Consider the following 14,502-nt stretch of genomic DNA (forward strand, 5'->3'; position numbering starts at 1 on the left):
GGTCCACTAAGCTTCACTCGGGGTGATTTCAAAGTCAGAATAAGACAGGAGCACTGCTTGATGTGCCCCAAACAGCAAACAGCAGTAACAACAGCAACAACAAAACCCAAACAACAATACATCCACAACTTTTGTTTTGTTTTTGGGCCACACCTGGTGATGCTCAGGGGTTTACTCCTGGCTATGCACTCAGAAATTGCTCTTGGCTTGGGGGACCTTATGGGACACTAGGGGATCAAACCGAGGTCCTTCCTAGGCTAGTGTGGGCAAGGCAGACATCTTACCCCTTTGCGTCATCGCTCTGGCCCCACACCCACAATTTTTTTTTTTGTTTTTGTTTTTTGGGCCACACCCGGCTGTGCTCAAGGGTTACTCCTGGCTGTCTGCTCAGAAATAGCTCCTGGCAGGCACGGGGGACCACGTGGGACACGGGGATTCGAACCAACCACCTTAGGTCCTAGATCAGCTGCTTGCAAGGCGAACACCGCTGTGCTATCTCTCCGGGCCCACACCCACAACTCTTAATGTCAAGATCTTTACTTCATTTTGCATTAACCCCTGTGTACTGTGTGTGGTTTCACCAAGGGCATGTGACTATGGCATGTCCCCAGCTTTGTGAAAGAACTTTGCCTGCTCCACTTCAGGCACATTAGCCAATTTGATTTTGTTGTTTTGCTTCGGGGTGCGTGTTTGTGTGTGTGTGTGTGTGTGTGTGTGTCTGTGTGTGTGTGTGTGTGTGTGTGGTGTGTGGTGTGTGTGTGTGTGGTGTGTGTGTGTGTTTGTGTTTTGGGCCACACCTGGTGATGCTCAGGGGTTACTCCTAGCTCTGCACTCAGGAATCACTCTTGGCGGTGCTAGGTACACCATATGGGATGCTGTGGATCAAACTACCATAGGGGATGCTCTACCCCACTGCATCATTCTGTCCCCACATGAGGTAGTTTTTTTTTTTTAAACTAGGTAGTTTTTTTTTTTTTTTAAAAAACTTAGTTCTACTTAAGAGAAACACTTATCTCTAAGGAGGAAGACAGTTGCTGGTCTTCCAGCCATGGGCTAGATCATCTGTAGGAGGGTGGGGCAGGAATACCATAATTCTGTCTCCCCATTTCTTTTAATCTTATTCTTAAACATTTTTATTTGGTATAATGCCTGGAATGTCACTGTGTGTCACTTTTTTGTAATGGTGCTTATACAATCTAGGAAGTAAATTTTATATCTTTTTTTTTTTTTTTGGTTTTTGGGCCACACCCGGCTGTGCTCAAGGGTTACTCCTGGCTGTCTGCTCAGAAATAGCTCCTGGCAGGCACGGGGGACCATATGGGACACGGGGATTCGAACCAACCACCTTTGGTCCTGGATCGGCTGCTTGCAAGGCAAATGCTGTTGTGCTACCTCTCCAGGCCCCAAATTTTATATCTTATTTGGTTTTTGGGCTCACTCATTTGTTCTGGGAGCTATTTGCAATTCAGTGCTCTGGGGTCCTGACAGTCTCGGGGATGGTACAAAGGGCTCTTAAATATGAAATGTATGTGTTACCAGATCCATTTGAGCTGTCTCCCAGCTTCAAAGAGTTAAATTTTAAGTTTCTAAAAACTAAATTTAAAATTTAAATCTAGACCCTGAACACAGAACTAGGAGGAAGCCCTGAGCACCACTGGGTTTGGTCCAAAAACTAAAAAAGCAAAAAAAAAAAAATAAATAAATTTAAATCCCAAAATGTTCATTTGGATGTTATAGTTTCTGCAGCTAAATTAATGAATAAGAGAAAAGAGATATGCACCTCAGTTTGTTACTGATGATATAGGAAATGAAAATATTTTCAGACCAGGGCTGGAGAGATGATACAGTGGGTAGCATGCTTACCTTGCATGCAGCCAGCACAGTTTTGTCCCTGATACTCCATATGGTCCCCCAATATCACAGCAGTTATCCTTGAGTGCAGAGCCTGAGCACTGCTGGCCTTGACCCTCTCCCCAAAAAAGCTTTTCAGACCATGGTTCAAAAATAAAACACAGTGGCAAAACCAAAGTAGCAACATTTATGAGAGAAATGGGATAGTTAAGTCAAATAAGTCAAAGATATTTTAGAATTAAAAAATAGCTCAATTAAAAGAAATTTCAGAAGTTCTTGTTTTTGTTTTTGGGCTATACCCATTACTCAGGGCTTATTCCTGTCTCTGTGCTAGGTGGGAGTGCTCAGGTGGGGAACATTTGTGGTGGTGGGGATTGAACTAGGGTTGTCTGTGTGCAAGGCTTTAACTCCTGTACTTAGTCTCAGTCCCTTGTACTCTTTGGTGCTATAAGTTCTTAAGGGTTTTTTTTTTGGGGGGGGGGTCACACCTGATGATGCTCAGGGGTTATTCTTGGCTCTGTATTCAAGAATTACTCCTGGTGGGACTTGGGAGACCATCTGGGATGCCAGGAATGGAGCTCGAGTCAGCTGTATGCAAGGAAAATACCCTACTCACTGTTCTATTGCCCATAAGTTTTTAGTTTTAATGAGGACAGTAAACTTTGGGCCAGAGAAGAAGGGTTGAAACTTACAGCTTTCAATTCACCTCTGTGGACAGACCTTACCAGACCTCATTTTGTGTCTCCTACCCCTCATTCAATGGTTCTTTCTCTGATGCGCTTGTGAAGACTTCAGTGCATACTTGTACCTCCACAAATAAAGAGCTCTCCAGAAACACGGGGCCTGGCTTCCAACAGTCTCCAAATGAATTTGCTCAATACATGATTGCAGAGGACAGAGCAGAATGGGTGAGCAGGCTAAGTGGGTACTGGATGTGGAGTGAGGATTGAAAAGAACCTCTGAGTCCCTGAGGTCAGGGACTGGAAGAAGTCAGAGGGATCTGGATCCATTCTTTTCCTGGTAGGAAGCTCAGTACTCAGCATGGACTGGCCATGCACTAGGCTCTTGTTCCACCCCTACACTTAGTGGCATTCCACTGGGGAGACCCCCCAAAAAAAAACTCCCCCCCAAAACACAAAAAACACAATTCTAACTCAACCATTGCCGTGGATAACCGACTCAACTTCTCTAAGTATTTCTTCTCCTCAGCTGTAATCTGAGGGTTTTAAAAAAAGCACAACCCTTAGAGTTGTGAGCGTGATTAGATTAGAAAACATAATGGCTATGAACATCTGTGTATTGTGCATGATTCCATGGACTTTGTATTAAAGAGGATGTATGGAGATGCTGCAGAGACAATAATCTATCCAATACACCATGTGTAGATGCAGGGCAGGAAAATGCCCTTGGGATCAAACAATGTTGTTTGAGTCACTGGGAATTTGATGCCTGAAGCTGTCCTGGGGAAATAAGAGACTTCTTACTAGAAAGCAATGTCTATATATAACAACTGCCTGAGGGATTCTTTACTGTAAGCCTCTAGGCCTCAGCACAGAGGCATAGATTCTTGAAAACCATTGACTGGAAGCAAAGTGTGACTCATGGAAGCAGTTTTGCCAATGGGCAGCACTTCACCTGTCAGCTAGGACTGCTTTTTTCCTCTTCAACATCATAACAAAACCAACTTTACTTTTTTTTTTTTTTTGAGTGGGGTGGAGGGTCACACCCGGGCATCGCTCAGGGGTTACTCCTGGCTCTACACTCAGAAATCGCTCCTGGCAGGCTCAGGGGACCATATGGGATGCCGGGATACGAATCACTGACCTTCTGCATGGAAGGCAAATGCCTTACCTCCATGCTATCTCTCCAGTCCCAACAAAACCAACTTTAAACCAAGTAGTTTACTCCAGGCTCTCTCCTGTGCTCACATCACGTTCCCCTAAGGCTGTTCATTTTAGTAACAATGGGGACCACGGGGCAAAGGCCATCTTCTTTCTGGCAAAGCCTGCTCACTGCAGTCAACGCTGTGTCTTCACCTCTCCATGAATTATGGGTTCCGCAAACAAGGGTGCTTTTCAACTCCAGCTGTCCGGGGAACTAATAGGCCCCACAGCTTGTGGTGATCAATGCCTGCAGCAGCCTCACCTACCTCATGTTTACCATTCACTCGATGGCAACATTTTCCCTTGTGCCTTGTTGATGCCCAAGTTGTTTTGTTCCTCGTGGCTTCCAAGTACACAGGATGCTCTGCCAACACAGCAGGAGGAGGCCATGGCAGGAAAGGACAGTGAGAGATGAGTGTGGGGTACAGGGATTTTTTTTTTTTATTCTCCAGTCAGGCCTGTGCATCTGCCATGGGGACTGAACCCGCCTCAGGGTCCTTACGGGACCTGGAGAAGACCTGTTGGATCAAAGAGCAGACCTGCGTGCTGTCCCTCTCCGCCTGGTGGTGACTACCTCATGTTTGTTGTCATGTGTCGTGTTGCAAGATCAGGCAGGACCACTTAGCTGTGGACCATGACACCGAGGACCCCGACCCTCCTAGAACCTGTTGAGGGCTCAGGAGTACGTGTGCATGTGACATCTACTGAGAACCCAGGAGAAACTTGCATGGATGACAGGAGTCATAGAGGAAGGGCCACAGCCTGGGGACTACTGACTCCCCATTTTCTACCGTTTTCCTAGCCCAACATGACTCAGCCAGCTCCTGAAGATCCTGCCTGCATTTTGTCCATTTTCCCTCTTAGATCCCACCCCCCCCCCCCCCAACACACACACTTCCAGCAAGGCCTCCCAAGCAGACTGTCCCACCTCTCACCTGGCGGTGCTCCCTGAATGTGCACCCCAAGCCTCTTTGTTCCTCCTGACCCCTCCCCCTTCCGACCCACTCCCCTTGCCTGTGGCCACTTTTGCTCATTTCTCTCAGGAGCTGCCTAGCTGCAGAGAAAGGCCTTTGGAAGCCTTGCTTTTCAGCCTGGTTTTATTGAATTTCACTTCCATTTCTTCTCTCCCTTTCCAAATAGGAACATCATTTATCTTAGACTTTAAGTTGCAGAGCTGTAAAGAACCTTCTCTTTTCCCAGCTGCATTTGTTGACACACAGTCAATCTGGTTCTTCTGTGCCCCCCCACCCACTCCCCCCACAGGCCATAAAGTGTCCACAGCTGTGCCTTTTATTACCCTTCTCTTTCGGAGCCCGCCAGGGGGGCACGCTGCCATCATGCACAGCCATTACGACCCACAAAAAGGAACAATTTTCAAGCATTTCTGCTTTTCATGGGGGAAAGCCAATGGCACAAAAGAAAAACGCATCATTTTATTGTAAACGCTTTTTAAATATGGGTCACTTGGCCATCATCAGTCCCACGGCACAAAAAGGGCCTCCCAAGTGCCACGTCCCATCCCTACCCCTTTAAATTATGCTAATTGTAATTCAGCAGAGGGGAGATACCTGCAGCCCCCTTTCAGCCCAGCCCATCAGACTATGCTGGTCAGCTCCAGAAGATGGGGCCTACATGCATTCTGGTGGCAGGTGGCGATTTTTTGCTCCTGTTTCAGGGAGAATGTAGACCAGGAGGCAGGAAGGCTGATCTTTTCAGGATTGGGGTCGGTGGGGAGGGAGTCCTCCCTATGGCCTGTGCTGGGCTGACCTAGTAAATGAGATGGTACATGCATGGAAAGTGCTTAGCACCCAGTTGATAACTGCAGCTCTTAACAAGGTTTGCCATACCAAGGGCTGCATGACTGGCGCTTTGGGCGGATGATCTTCAGCGGCAACAAGGTGTGGTCCCCACTAGGAGAGGCAGGAGGCATTGGTCATGGTCCTCCTCGGCTGCTGTCAGTAAGGAAGATACTGGGAGGCAGTTAGCAGTGGTGACCGCAATCCATCTAAGGGAATACAGCCATTCATTTTTGAAGAATATTTATTGTCATGGGAAAATGCTCACAATGTTAAAGAAAGCAGGATACAAATCTGTAAATACAGTATGATCCCAATCTCGTAGTAAAATAAATTATATATGCATAGAAAAAATACAGGACAAAAACACTAAAACAGTAACAGTGATTACCTCAGGGGGAGGGATCTGGATGCATTAACTATCACTGACTGTATTTTCCAAAATTCCACAACAAACATATATTACTCTTATAATTGGGAGAGAAGGCCGCGGATACAGGTGGTGTGGGGCAGGCAGAGGCCGATGCGGCAGGGAGGGAAGGTTTAGTGTTTGCGCCTTTATAAAGGAGATGACTTGTGTCCTGCCTGCCTCCTAGGACTGACCCCTGGAGTGTGCTAGGCCCCCAAGCTTTTGCCTCTTCTTCTAAGCAGCAGCTCAGGTGCTCCATTTTAAGACACTCGCCTGCTCACCCTTTGTCTACGGCCAGGAGGGATGGGAGCAGCAGGGCCGATCATTGTGTCCTCCTAATGCCCACTGGACGCCTCCACAAGCCATAGCCGTGTTTGATATCAGGACTGGCTATGAAAGTCTTACAATCCTGCTTCCACTTCCGTTCATCCTGCTCACAAAGTTCTTCACACCGATTCTGCTGAAATTATTGCTTAAAATGGCCTGAGAAGTACCATCGTCCCAGCCTTGCTGTTCTACAGGGGCCCTGTGGAGGGGACCCAGGTGTGGTGTGGGAGGGGGCAGCAGATGAGCTGGTAGGACGGTGGCCCCAGAGAGGACCTTTAGGATGAGATGTGCTGCAGTGACACGAGACAACAGACAGGGACAGCTGCACCAGGCAGGGTGAGGTTGCACTCAGCTTCTCCCTGCCACCTCTCCCAGCACAAGGAAAGCTCGGTGGCAGCTCCAGGACAACAGGACTCAGCAACACAGATGCACAGACACGGAAATAGGTCTGTTGGGTGCTGTACTCAACACGTCTCCACTTAGCTAACACATGCCAAAGCGTTTTGACTGTAGAAATTATAAAAATACTTAAAAAATGCATTTGTAGAATGAAGTAACAAAAATACTCCTTTTATTTTTCTAAACTTTTTCACTTAAATCTAAAATTACGAATTGCCAAACTTCATTCTATTGAATGTTATTAAAAAGTCCCCCTTCCCCTGCTTCTACTCCAAGTCTCATAACTGAAAATCCTGAAAGATGCTGAGCCTTCCTCTCCTTTCATAGAGAAATCTGGATTCTGGAAACAAGGCAGGGGATCATTATGAGAATGTCATCTTTGGGCCATGCTATGGTACTTTCTGGGCTCAGAGGGCTCATCCTGGAGGCAGAGGCTGTGCTCCTGGGCCTTCATCTCTCCCTCTCCTCCTCCTGAACCACTGTTGGTGGGCTGGAAAGTTAGGTAACTAAATGTTAGAAATATATGCAAATTTAGGTAAAAAGGCAAAAAGTGAGATTCTTGAGGATCTCGCCTATTGTAAGATGCAAGATATTCAAACATCTCTTTTGGCAGCTAAAAGGCCTCTTAAAAATTCTATTCCTGATTTTTTTTCCCAGAGAAGTGACTTCTGGATAAATAAACTTCTAATATCTATGTGTTTTCCCTATCCTTAAAAAGGCTTATTTTAATTGAGAGTAATGGATGTTAAAGCACTTTATAAAGCATAAACTAGGAGACAGTATTGTTTACCTCATACATCTATAAAGAAGCACACACAGATGGCTAAATTGAATCAACCCCAATGTTTTATTTAAAGTTTTAAAAGGCAGTGGTTAAGCACATTATCTATGTGTATATATGTATGTGGGTGTATGCACACATACACACATGCATGCATATACCCACTTACATATATAGAGATATATAAAAGGAAACCGACTCCTTTCAACTTTAGTCACTGGTGAACTAGACCCACTGTCTATTGCATGATTCATTTTCTACTTCTTCGTATGACCAATTCTAAGAGTAAAAATAAACAGCTTTAATCACTTTAACAGTAACTGTGTGTTTTTTAATAAATAAAGTTACTGTTAAACTGATCACATACGGTAGGAAGGTGAAACACACACAGGCACACAGTGACACATGAATGACCCCTATGTACAGAGGGTGCCGCGGACACGCCCGCACCTGGCAGAGGCCACAGATGAACACCCGATCCTGGGAGTCCTGTTCCTTCTACCAGGCTTAAGGACCTCTGTTCTGGCACCCCGAGAGCAACCTCAGAATGCATGTTCCCCATGCAGTGAAACATGGGGCTCAGTTCCATGGTACTAGTGTTCAGGTTATTAGGGAATAAATAGGCATGTATAGCTGCCTCAGAACTAAACCATCAGTTAGGACTCTTCACAGGGAGAAACGTATTCTGAAGTTCCAGTCAGTGACGCACAAACCTCTTAGGTGTGATGAGTTTGCAAGTCTAGGGCTGTGCATGTCTACGTGTGTGTGTGTGTGTGTGTGTGTGTGTGTGTGTGTGTGTGTGTGTATGTTTGAAAACTTAACTGAGAGTGGGGCAGGATTATGGAGCAGCCACTTGGCTTCCACCTCGTCAGTCAGTCCTGATCATGCACAGCGCTTGCCTCAGCCCTTACTAAGCACTACTCCCTTTGCTTCTTTCACGCCTCCCTCTGTTTGACAAAGCTGTGGGGGGGGCAGCTCATGCGAGTCAGAGGGAGGACATGGCTGAATCTTCTGTTAAGAATCTTAGCAAAACAGAATGGCCAGATTCAGCCAAGGCTGCTTTGTGAAAAGTCCTTGGGTTTCCTCCTGATGAAATGGAATGATTTCCCCTCTGCAGCTAGCCAATGCAACTCTGTCTACCTGCAGCTCTGTACGAATGCCTCAGTCTTGCAAAAACACAGGATCATGTCTTAAATATGCTGGGTCCTCAATGAGTAAACCAGTTAATGTGTTTCTAGCCAAAGCAAGGGCAAAAATGTTTTAGAGAAAAGATTCCCCTGGAGCTACAGAGAAAAGATGCTGATGAAAGCAGTATGAAGAGTTGAGCAGGTGATGTTTTCAGTCTGTGTCGGAGCTGGTCTCTTCGATGACAGAGTACTGGCTGAGTGCTTCCTCCAAAGGCGTTATTGTGCCGTCAGGCTTGAGTCCCATTGGCTTCAGCAACTCCTCTCTAGAAGAAGATAAAAGAGAGAAAAAGTATTCACCCGCATCACATACATACCCCCCTCCCCCAGCCCAATTCACCTCCTTTTAAAAGGAAAGTCTTTAAAAACCAAAGTATTTTCCCCCACAAGCCCTCACTGTGTTTCAAACAAGAAAGATGAAAGGCACATGGGAAGAAAAAGAGGAGATAAAAGGCCTTCATTCACACAGGCCAAACCTACTCAGCCAATGAAAAGTCAAGGTCTGAATGAGCTCAGGACAAGGAGCAGGTCTCCCATGCGTCATAATGAAAGCCCGCCCCTTTATGGATTAGTTTTGTTTTAAACATAAAGGTGCCAACATTTCATCTATTCTCCCTCCCCCCCCCCCCCCCCCCCCCGGGATCCCCTTGAGCCCAGTGACTGAGTCAGATGCAGCACGTGGACATTTGATAGACCCCTCTAAGACTTGATTTTGCCTCTCTAATCCTTAGCCATGCTGAAGTGCCAATCGATTCATTTCAAATCGGCTGACCTTCCTCAAATGGCTCCCCTTCCTTTCCTTCTCTTGCTCTTTCCTCTTAAAAGAAAAAAAAAAAACAAACCACTCCTATGGCTTCAGTTGGCAGTTTAATTATGGGATTGACAGCCATTTTAATCTCTTCAAAGCTCTCCAACTGTCTCTTTTCAGCTAATCCAATTATATCTACTCCACAAATCACAGTCTCATCTAAAGATGATTAATTATTGATTAAGCCAATCAAAAAGCCTTAGGCTAGATTTAATCTTTTCATAGGTTCTTATTTATTACATGGAGAAGATGGCACATGTGCAGGTTGAGTCGCAAACTCCGGTCCTCCTCCCACCCCCAGTGTGTACTCAGAGTAGCTTTGAAGAGCTGCTTAAAACTTACTTGTCCCAGAAATGGGCAGACTCACTGAAGAGGAATCGAGCACCAAGATGGCAGCAGCCATGGCACAGATGGATGGGGTTTGTGGTAGAAAGTAAGAAACCAATTCTCTCTGCCCCCCTGGACCCCTAAGGCCAGCACAAAGAGCTCCTTCCTGGGAAAGGGGCACAGCAGTTGCCTGGGTTAGAGGCCAGGGAAATATCCTGGGAGAGGGGCTAGAACAGCTCGTTGGACATGGATAAGCAAATGACTTAATCCAGAATCAGAAGATCTGGAGTCTGAGATACCTATCTGAGTAATATGGGTAGCTGACTGGCTAAGTTGTGGCTTCTGGCTATTATTAAGTAGGAAACTTCTTTTACTGATTCAAGAAATGGGGTTCTAATGATAGAACTTAAAGTTAAAGGGGCCTTAGAGATCATTTAATTCAACCCCCTCCTTTACTTAGGATACTGTGACTCGCCCATGGTCACCTGTATCTAGTGGTAGAGCTGGAGCTGGGACCCAGGTCTCCTAAGGACCCACCTGCTCATGCTCTGCACACCACAGCTGTCTTCCTGGCTCCAACTGCTCTGGAGGACACACTGAGGCTGAGTGTGCCCAGAACTAAGTAAGTGCCAGGCTGTTAGTCACAAAGTTGGGAGAAAGGAAGACCAGGCATAGCTAATGCCCTTGAAGAGTGGATGGAACAAATATATGAAAGCAGAACTTAATGGTGGTTTGTGTTATGTAACAGGATCATGAATAAAAACTGGGAGGGATTCTGAGATGAGAAGAAACAAAACCAGCTCGGGGAAGGTGAGCACACCACCATCAGTGAGATGTCCTGTGTTGGGCACACATGAAGGAAAAGGCTCCGTCTGGTCCTTCCACTTGTGTGGCCCACAAGTCTACTTCTCTTTTTTTTTCTGTGTTCTCATGAAGCTGTGCTAGGGCCTAGCATGGGAGGAGTGAGAAGGGGCAAGGACAAAGCTATAGGAATAAGCCTGCAAGCGTGTCCAGCAGTCCAGAGTGTTCAATGCCAACACAAGGAGCTCAGGTTGTACCTATGAGACATCCTCATCAGGCTTACATAGGGCAGTATCTCTGGAGGTCATGTGGGAGACACAGGAACAAAGGGCAACTGGCTGTGATAAGCTGTTAAAATGTTACTGCAACAGTGCTCCAGAAGAGGCAGAAAGCTGCAGTAGGTAGTGGTGATGGAAAGACATGGCAACATTTCAGAGTTGATCCATGATCTGCTGGAAGGGCTGGGACATTGAGGGAAATTAGGGTGGAAAGTGCGGCTGTGGCTTCCGGCTCTGAAGACCCAGTTGGAGCAGGCTGGATGGGAACACCCCACCATCTCCCAGGGTTTCAAGAAGCTGACTGGCATGACAACCTGATAGCAAAGTTGAGTGGAGAGCAAGAATCAAGTTTTCCATTGATGCTCTCAACACAGCTATATTTTATAGTTTCCTAGTGTGAACTGGTGATGCAAAAGGACACTATTTACTATCCACTGATGCAGGAGAAGAGGGCAACCTGGGGGAGTAAAACATAAGGCTAAGAAAAGTCAAAGGTGTAATGGGGTTCTACACTGAGGGCCAGTGAGGTGGGTTAGGGACAACTAGTAGTGGGACCTACAAATGGGACTAGAAAGATTTGATTAAGACACTAATGACTTTCTGGCTGGCTGGAGACCATCACTAACTCTCCTGTGTTTTCTATTAAGAGGGGGATTGGAGCTAGTTACCAAAATAGCTGGCTAGTACTTTCTCATTCAGAGCCAAGGACGTTTTAAAGCCAAATCTACTGCGTACATCCCTACACCCTAGCCCAATCTTACATCGGAATGTAATAAAAAGGTAACAAAAGATTTATGGTCAAGCTCTAGGAGTTTATCTATGGAATAACAGAATCATGTATCTTATTTGAAGGCGTTGGGTTGGGGTTACATTCAGAGGTGCTCAAGGTGACTCTGGTAATTTTGTAGGGGAACTCCAAGTATATATTGTGCTAGGGAGTGAACCTCAAACAGCCATGTGCAAGGCAAGTATCAGATATGGCCCCAAACCTCCTCCCAAAATATATGAAAAACAATTTAAAACGGGGTAGGAGGCAGACTACAGGATATTTTTTGGTTTTTGGGCCCCACCCGGTGATGCTGAGGGATCACTCCTAGCTATGAGCTCAGAAATCGCTCCTGGATTGGCGGACCATATGGGACACTGGGGATCGAACGTAGGTCTGTTCTGGGTCAGCCATGTGCAAGGCAAACGCCCTACCACTGCACTATCACTCTGGTCCCCGGATTTTCTCTTTTAAGTTGTAGTTTTGAATGATCTTGACAAGCACTACGTTTGTCTTTCGAAATATCCTCTACTAATGGGAAAAAAAGTGATTTTTTTCCTCTCCCACACGGCACCATGTCATGCTTGGCCTTACTGACATTTCTGGAGGAAAAGTGTCAGTGATAACTGGTCAAATAATCATGTAATTGTGCAAATGAATCAAGACAGCGATGTGATACAGGGAGCCAAGAAGTCCATGTCAAGTCCTGGCTTTTTCAACTTAACAGTTGCGTGATCTTGGGCAAGTCTGTGAGTCTTTGTTCCCTGCCTGTGAAATGGGGGACAATGATAATACTAGCTCTATCTACTTAATGATGAGGCAAGGATTATGAATATAAGTGAAATGGTTATGTGAGTTACAAGAAATTCTAAGTATTATTATTATGATACAGTGAAAGGTTTTGAAGTATGGTGTCTAATTATAGATCTCTGCCACTCCCTAGCAGTTAAGGCCTTGAACTTTCCAAATTTCCATGTCTTTTTCTGTAGGACCAAGATAGAAACACCTACCTTCCTGTACTGTCATCAAACGTATAAAGTACAAAGGCTAGAGTTTAGCTGCGACCCACAAGATACATTTCCTGTCCCTGTATCTTAAAGGGTACTCTAGGATTAAGTGTGGCAAGAATATGCAGAAGCAAATAAAAGACAAGGTCTTTGTCCTCAAGAAGCATTTAGTCAGTTCAAAAGATAAACACACACATTAAATAATATTAAAAGAAATACAGAACAGCAGATCAACAAGCTTGAGATGATTAACAGGAAGGAGTTCTGCTTTCCCTAGCTTGACAGTTCGTTTATACACCTTCCCTGTATTTGAAATTGGTTTAAAAAGATTTTCTTGACCTGTTTTAGAGCAAAAGGAACAGAGATCCCTTACAGATATGTAATTATTTTACTGTGGATTCCTGGCTTCTCATACTTCCTTTCATTTGAACAGTTCTAATTTTTCTATTCTATCATAAACTATAGGACTACAGGTAAAAAATCAAATCATTGATAGGTCTGGGAAACAACCTGGCTTTATTGGACTGTACCATGTATTAAGATCTGTTTGTTGTACTTATAACAGCAAGATGTGGACACACATTGGAAAGCTGTAACGAAGACCATGCAATGTCACTCTAAAGCTTAGATGGCCTGTGTACATGTGAGATGGGTGAGCAATGTCCAGTCTCCTTGCAGGAGATGGAATCGTTGCCAACTGTCATGGCAATGATGGACATGAACTCATGAGGAGAAAAGTATCTCAGGAGCAGAAGAATTAATTAGTCAAGCAAAGACACAGACGCAAGAGTTAGTTGTGTGCGAGACTGGCAAGCAATCTGCTTTGACTGAGATAAAGGAAAAAGAAGCTCAGAACAGAGATGAGTTTTGAAAGAGAACTGAATGAAGACTTTAAAATCTAATTCTGACAAATCTGGATTTGACCAAAAAGGCATTTTGATTTTTATTTCAAGGATCCCAGTTATTATTAAAAGTAATTATATTGTTTGAAAACTATGATAGATCACTGACATTTAAAAGACACTCCATGCTTTTATTCCAGTTTTGTACCCTTATGTATCTAGCACAATACCCTGTAGATGGCAGTTCCTCAATAAAAGCTTATGAACCGAGACTAATTATAGCTGATAGAATCTTGCACAGAGAAAATAAAGGCATGAAGTTTTATGGGACTGATATTAAATAAACCATGACCCAAAAAAAAACTAGCACTTTGGGTAAAAATATCACTTTCATGACAATTTACACAATGGGCAAAGGTATATAATTAATGTCCTCAAGGACATTCTGCATAATGCTTTCCAGAAAATTTTCCCTTTCAACTAAACTGAGCAACTTAAGGACAGCGTCCAATGTCTTACCTGGCTGTCATCTGTAGTTTCTAGTATAGGAGGGTAGCATATTGCAGGTGCTCCATAGCTGTGTTCTGAATACATGGGTCATAGCATAAATGGAGAATGGTAAAGGGCTACTTCTCAGGAACCATTCTCATATTAATTATATTTATTTCCTAATAAATCAGTGTCATCAGACTTTGATAGTCCAGCATATGTCATGTCCTTTTTTGTATCACATATCTTGTAATTCTCAAATACACAAATTCTATTTAGGCCATCACAATGTCTAGATTTTAGTCTTACATCTTCTACTAACTTTCTGGGTACTTTGAGCATGTCACTTCCTTCTCCGGGCTTGAATTACCTCATGTATAAAATGAAAGAGTTGGACAAAATGAGTCCCCAGATTTTTCTAAATTATCTAAAATATTAGGTTATGCAATAATATTATGCAATTGTGATTCCTTTTAAAAAGCTGCTAGAATTTTAAAACACATACTCAACACTGTTAAATCTTTCCTTCTAATCAAGATACATGGTTTTGTTTT

The 14,502-nt window shown here is 44.5% G+C and overlaps 1 protein-coding gene across 2 annotated transcripts in view; it reads right to left on the reverse strand.

The window, feature by feature from the left end:
- Positions 1–8,215: 8,215 nt before the first annotated feature.
- RIC8B (RIC8 guanine nucleotide exchange factor B) overlaps positions 8,216–14,502 on the reverse strand; it is a 121,264-nt gene continuing 114,977 nt past the window's right edge. For both annotated transcript variants that reach the window (XM_049783117.1, XM_049783119.1), the window contains one exon: positions 8,216–8,896. In XM_049783117.1, the coding sequence (XP_049639074.1) occupies positions 8,785–8,896 (112 nt within the window). In that variant the 3' untranslated portion in view covers positions 8,216–8,784. The remainder of the gene's footprint in view (positions 8,897–14,502) is intronic.

This window comes from Suncus etruscus, chromosome 11 (genome assembly GCF_024139225.1).
Source record: "Suncus etruscus isolate mSunEtr1 chromosome 11, mSunEtr1.pri.cur, whole genome shotgun sequence".
Taxonomy (NCBI): domain Eukaryota; kingdom Metazoa; phylum Chordata; class Mammalia; order Eulipotyphla; family Soricidae; genus Suncus; species Suncus etruscus.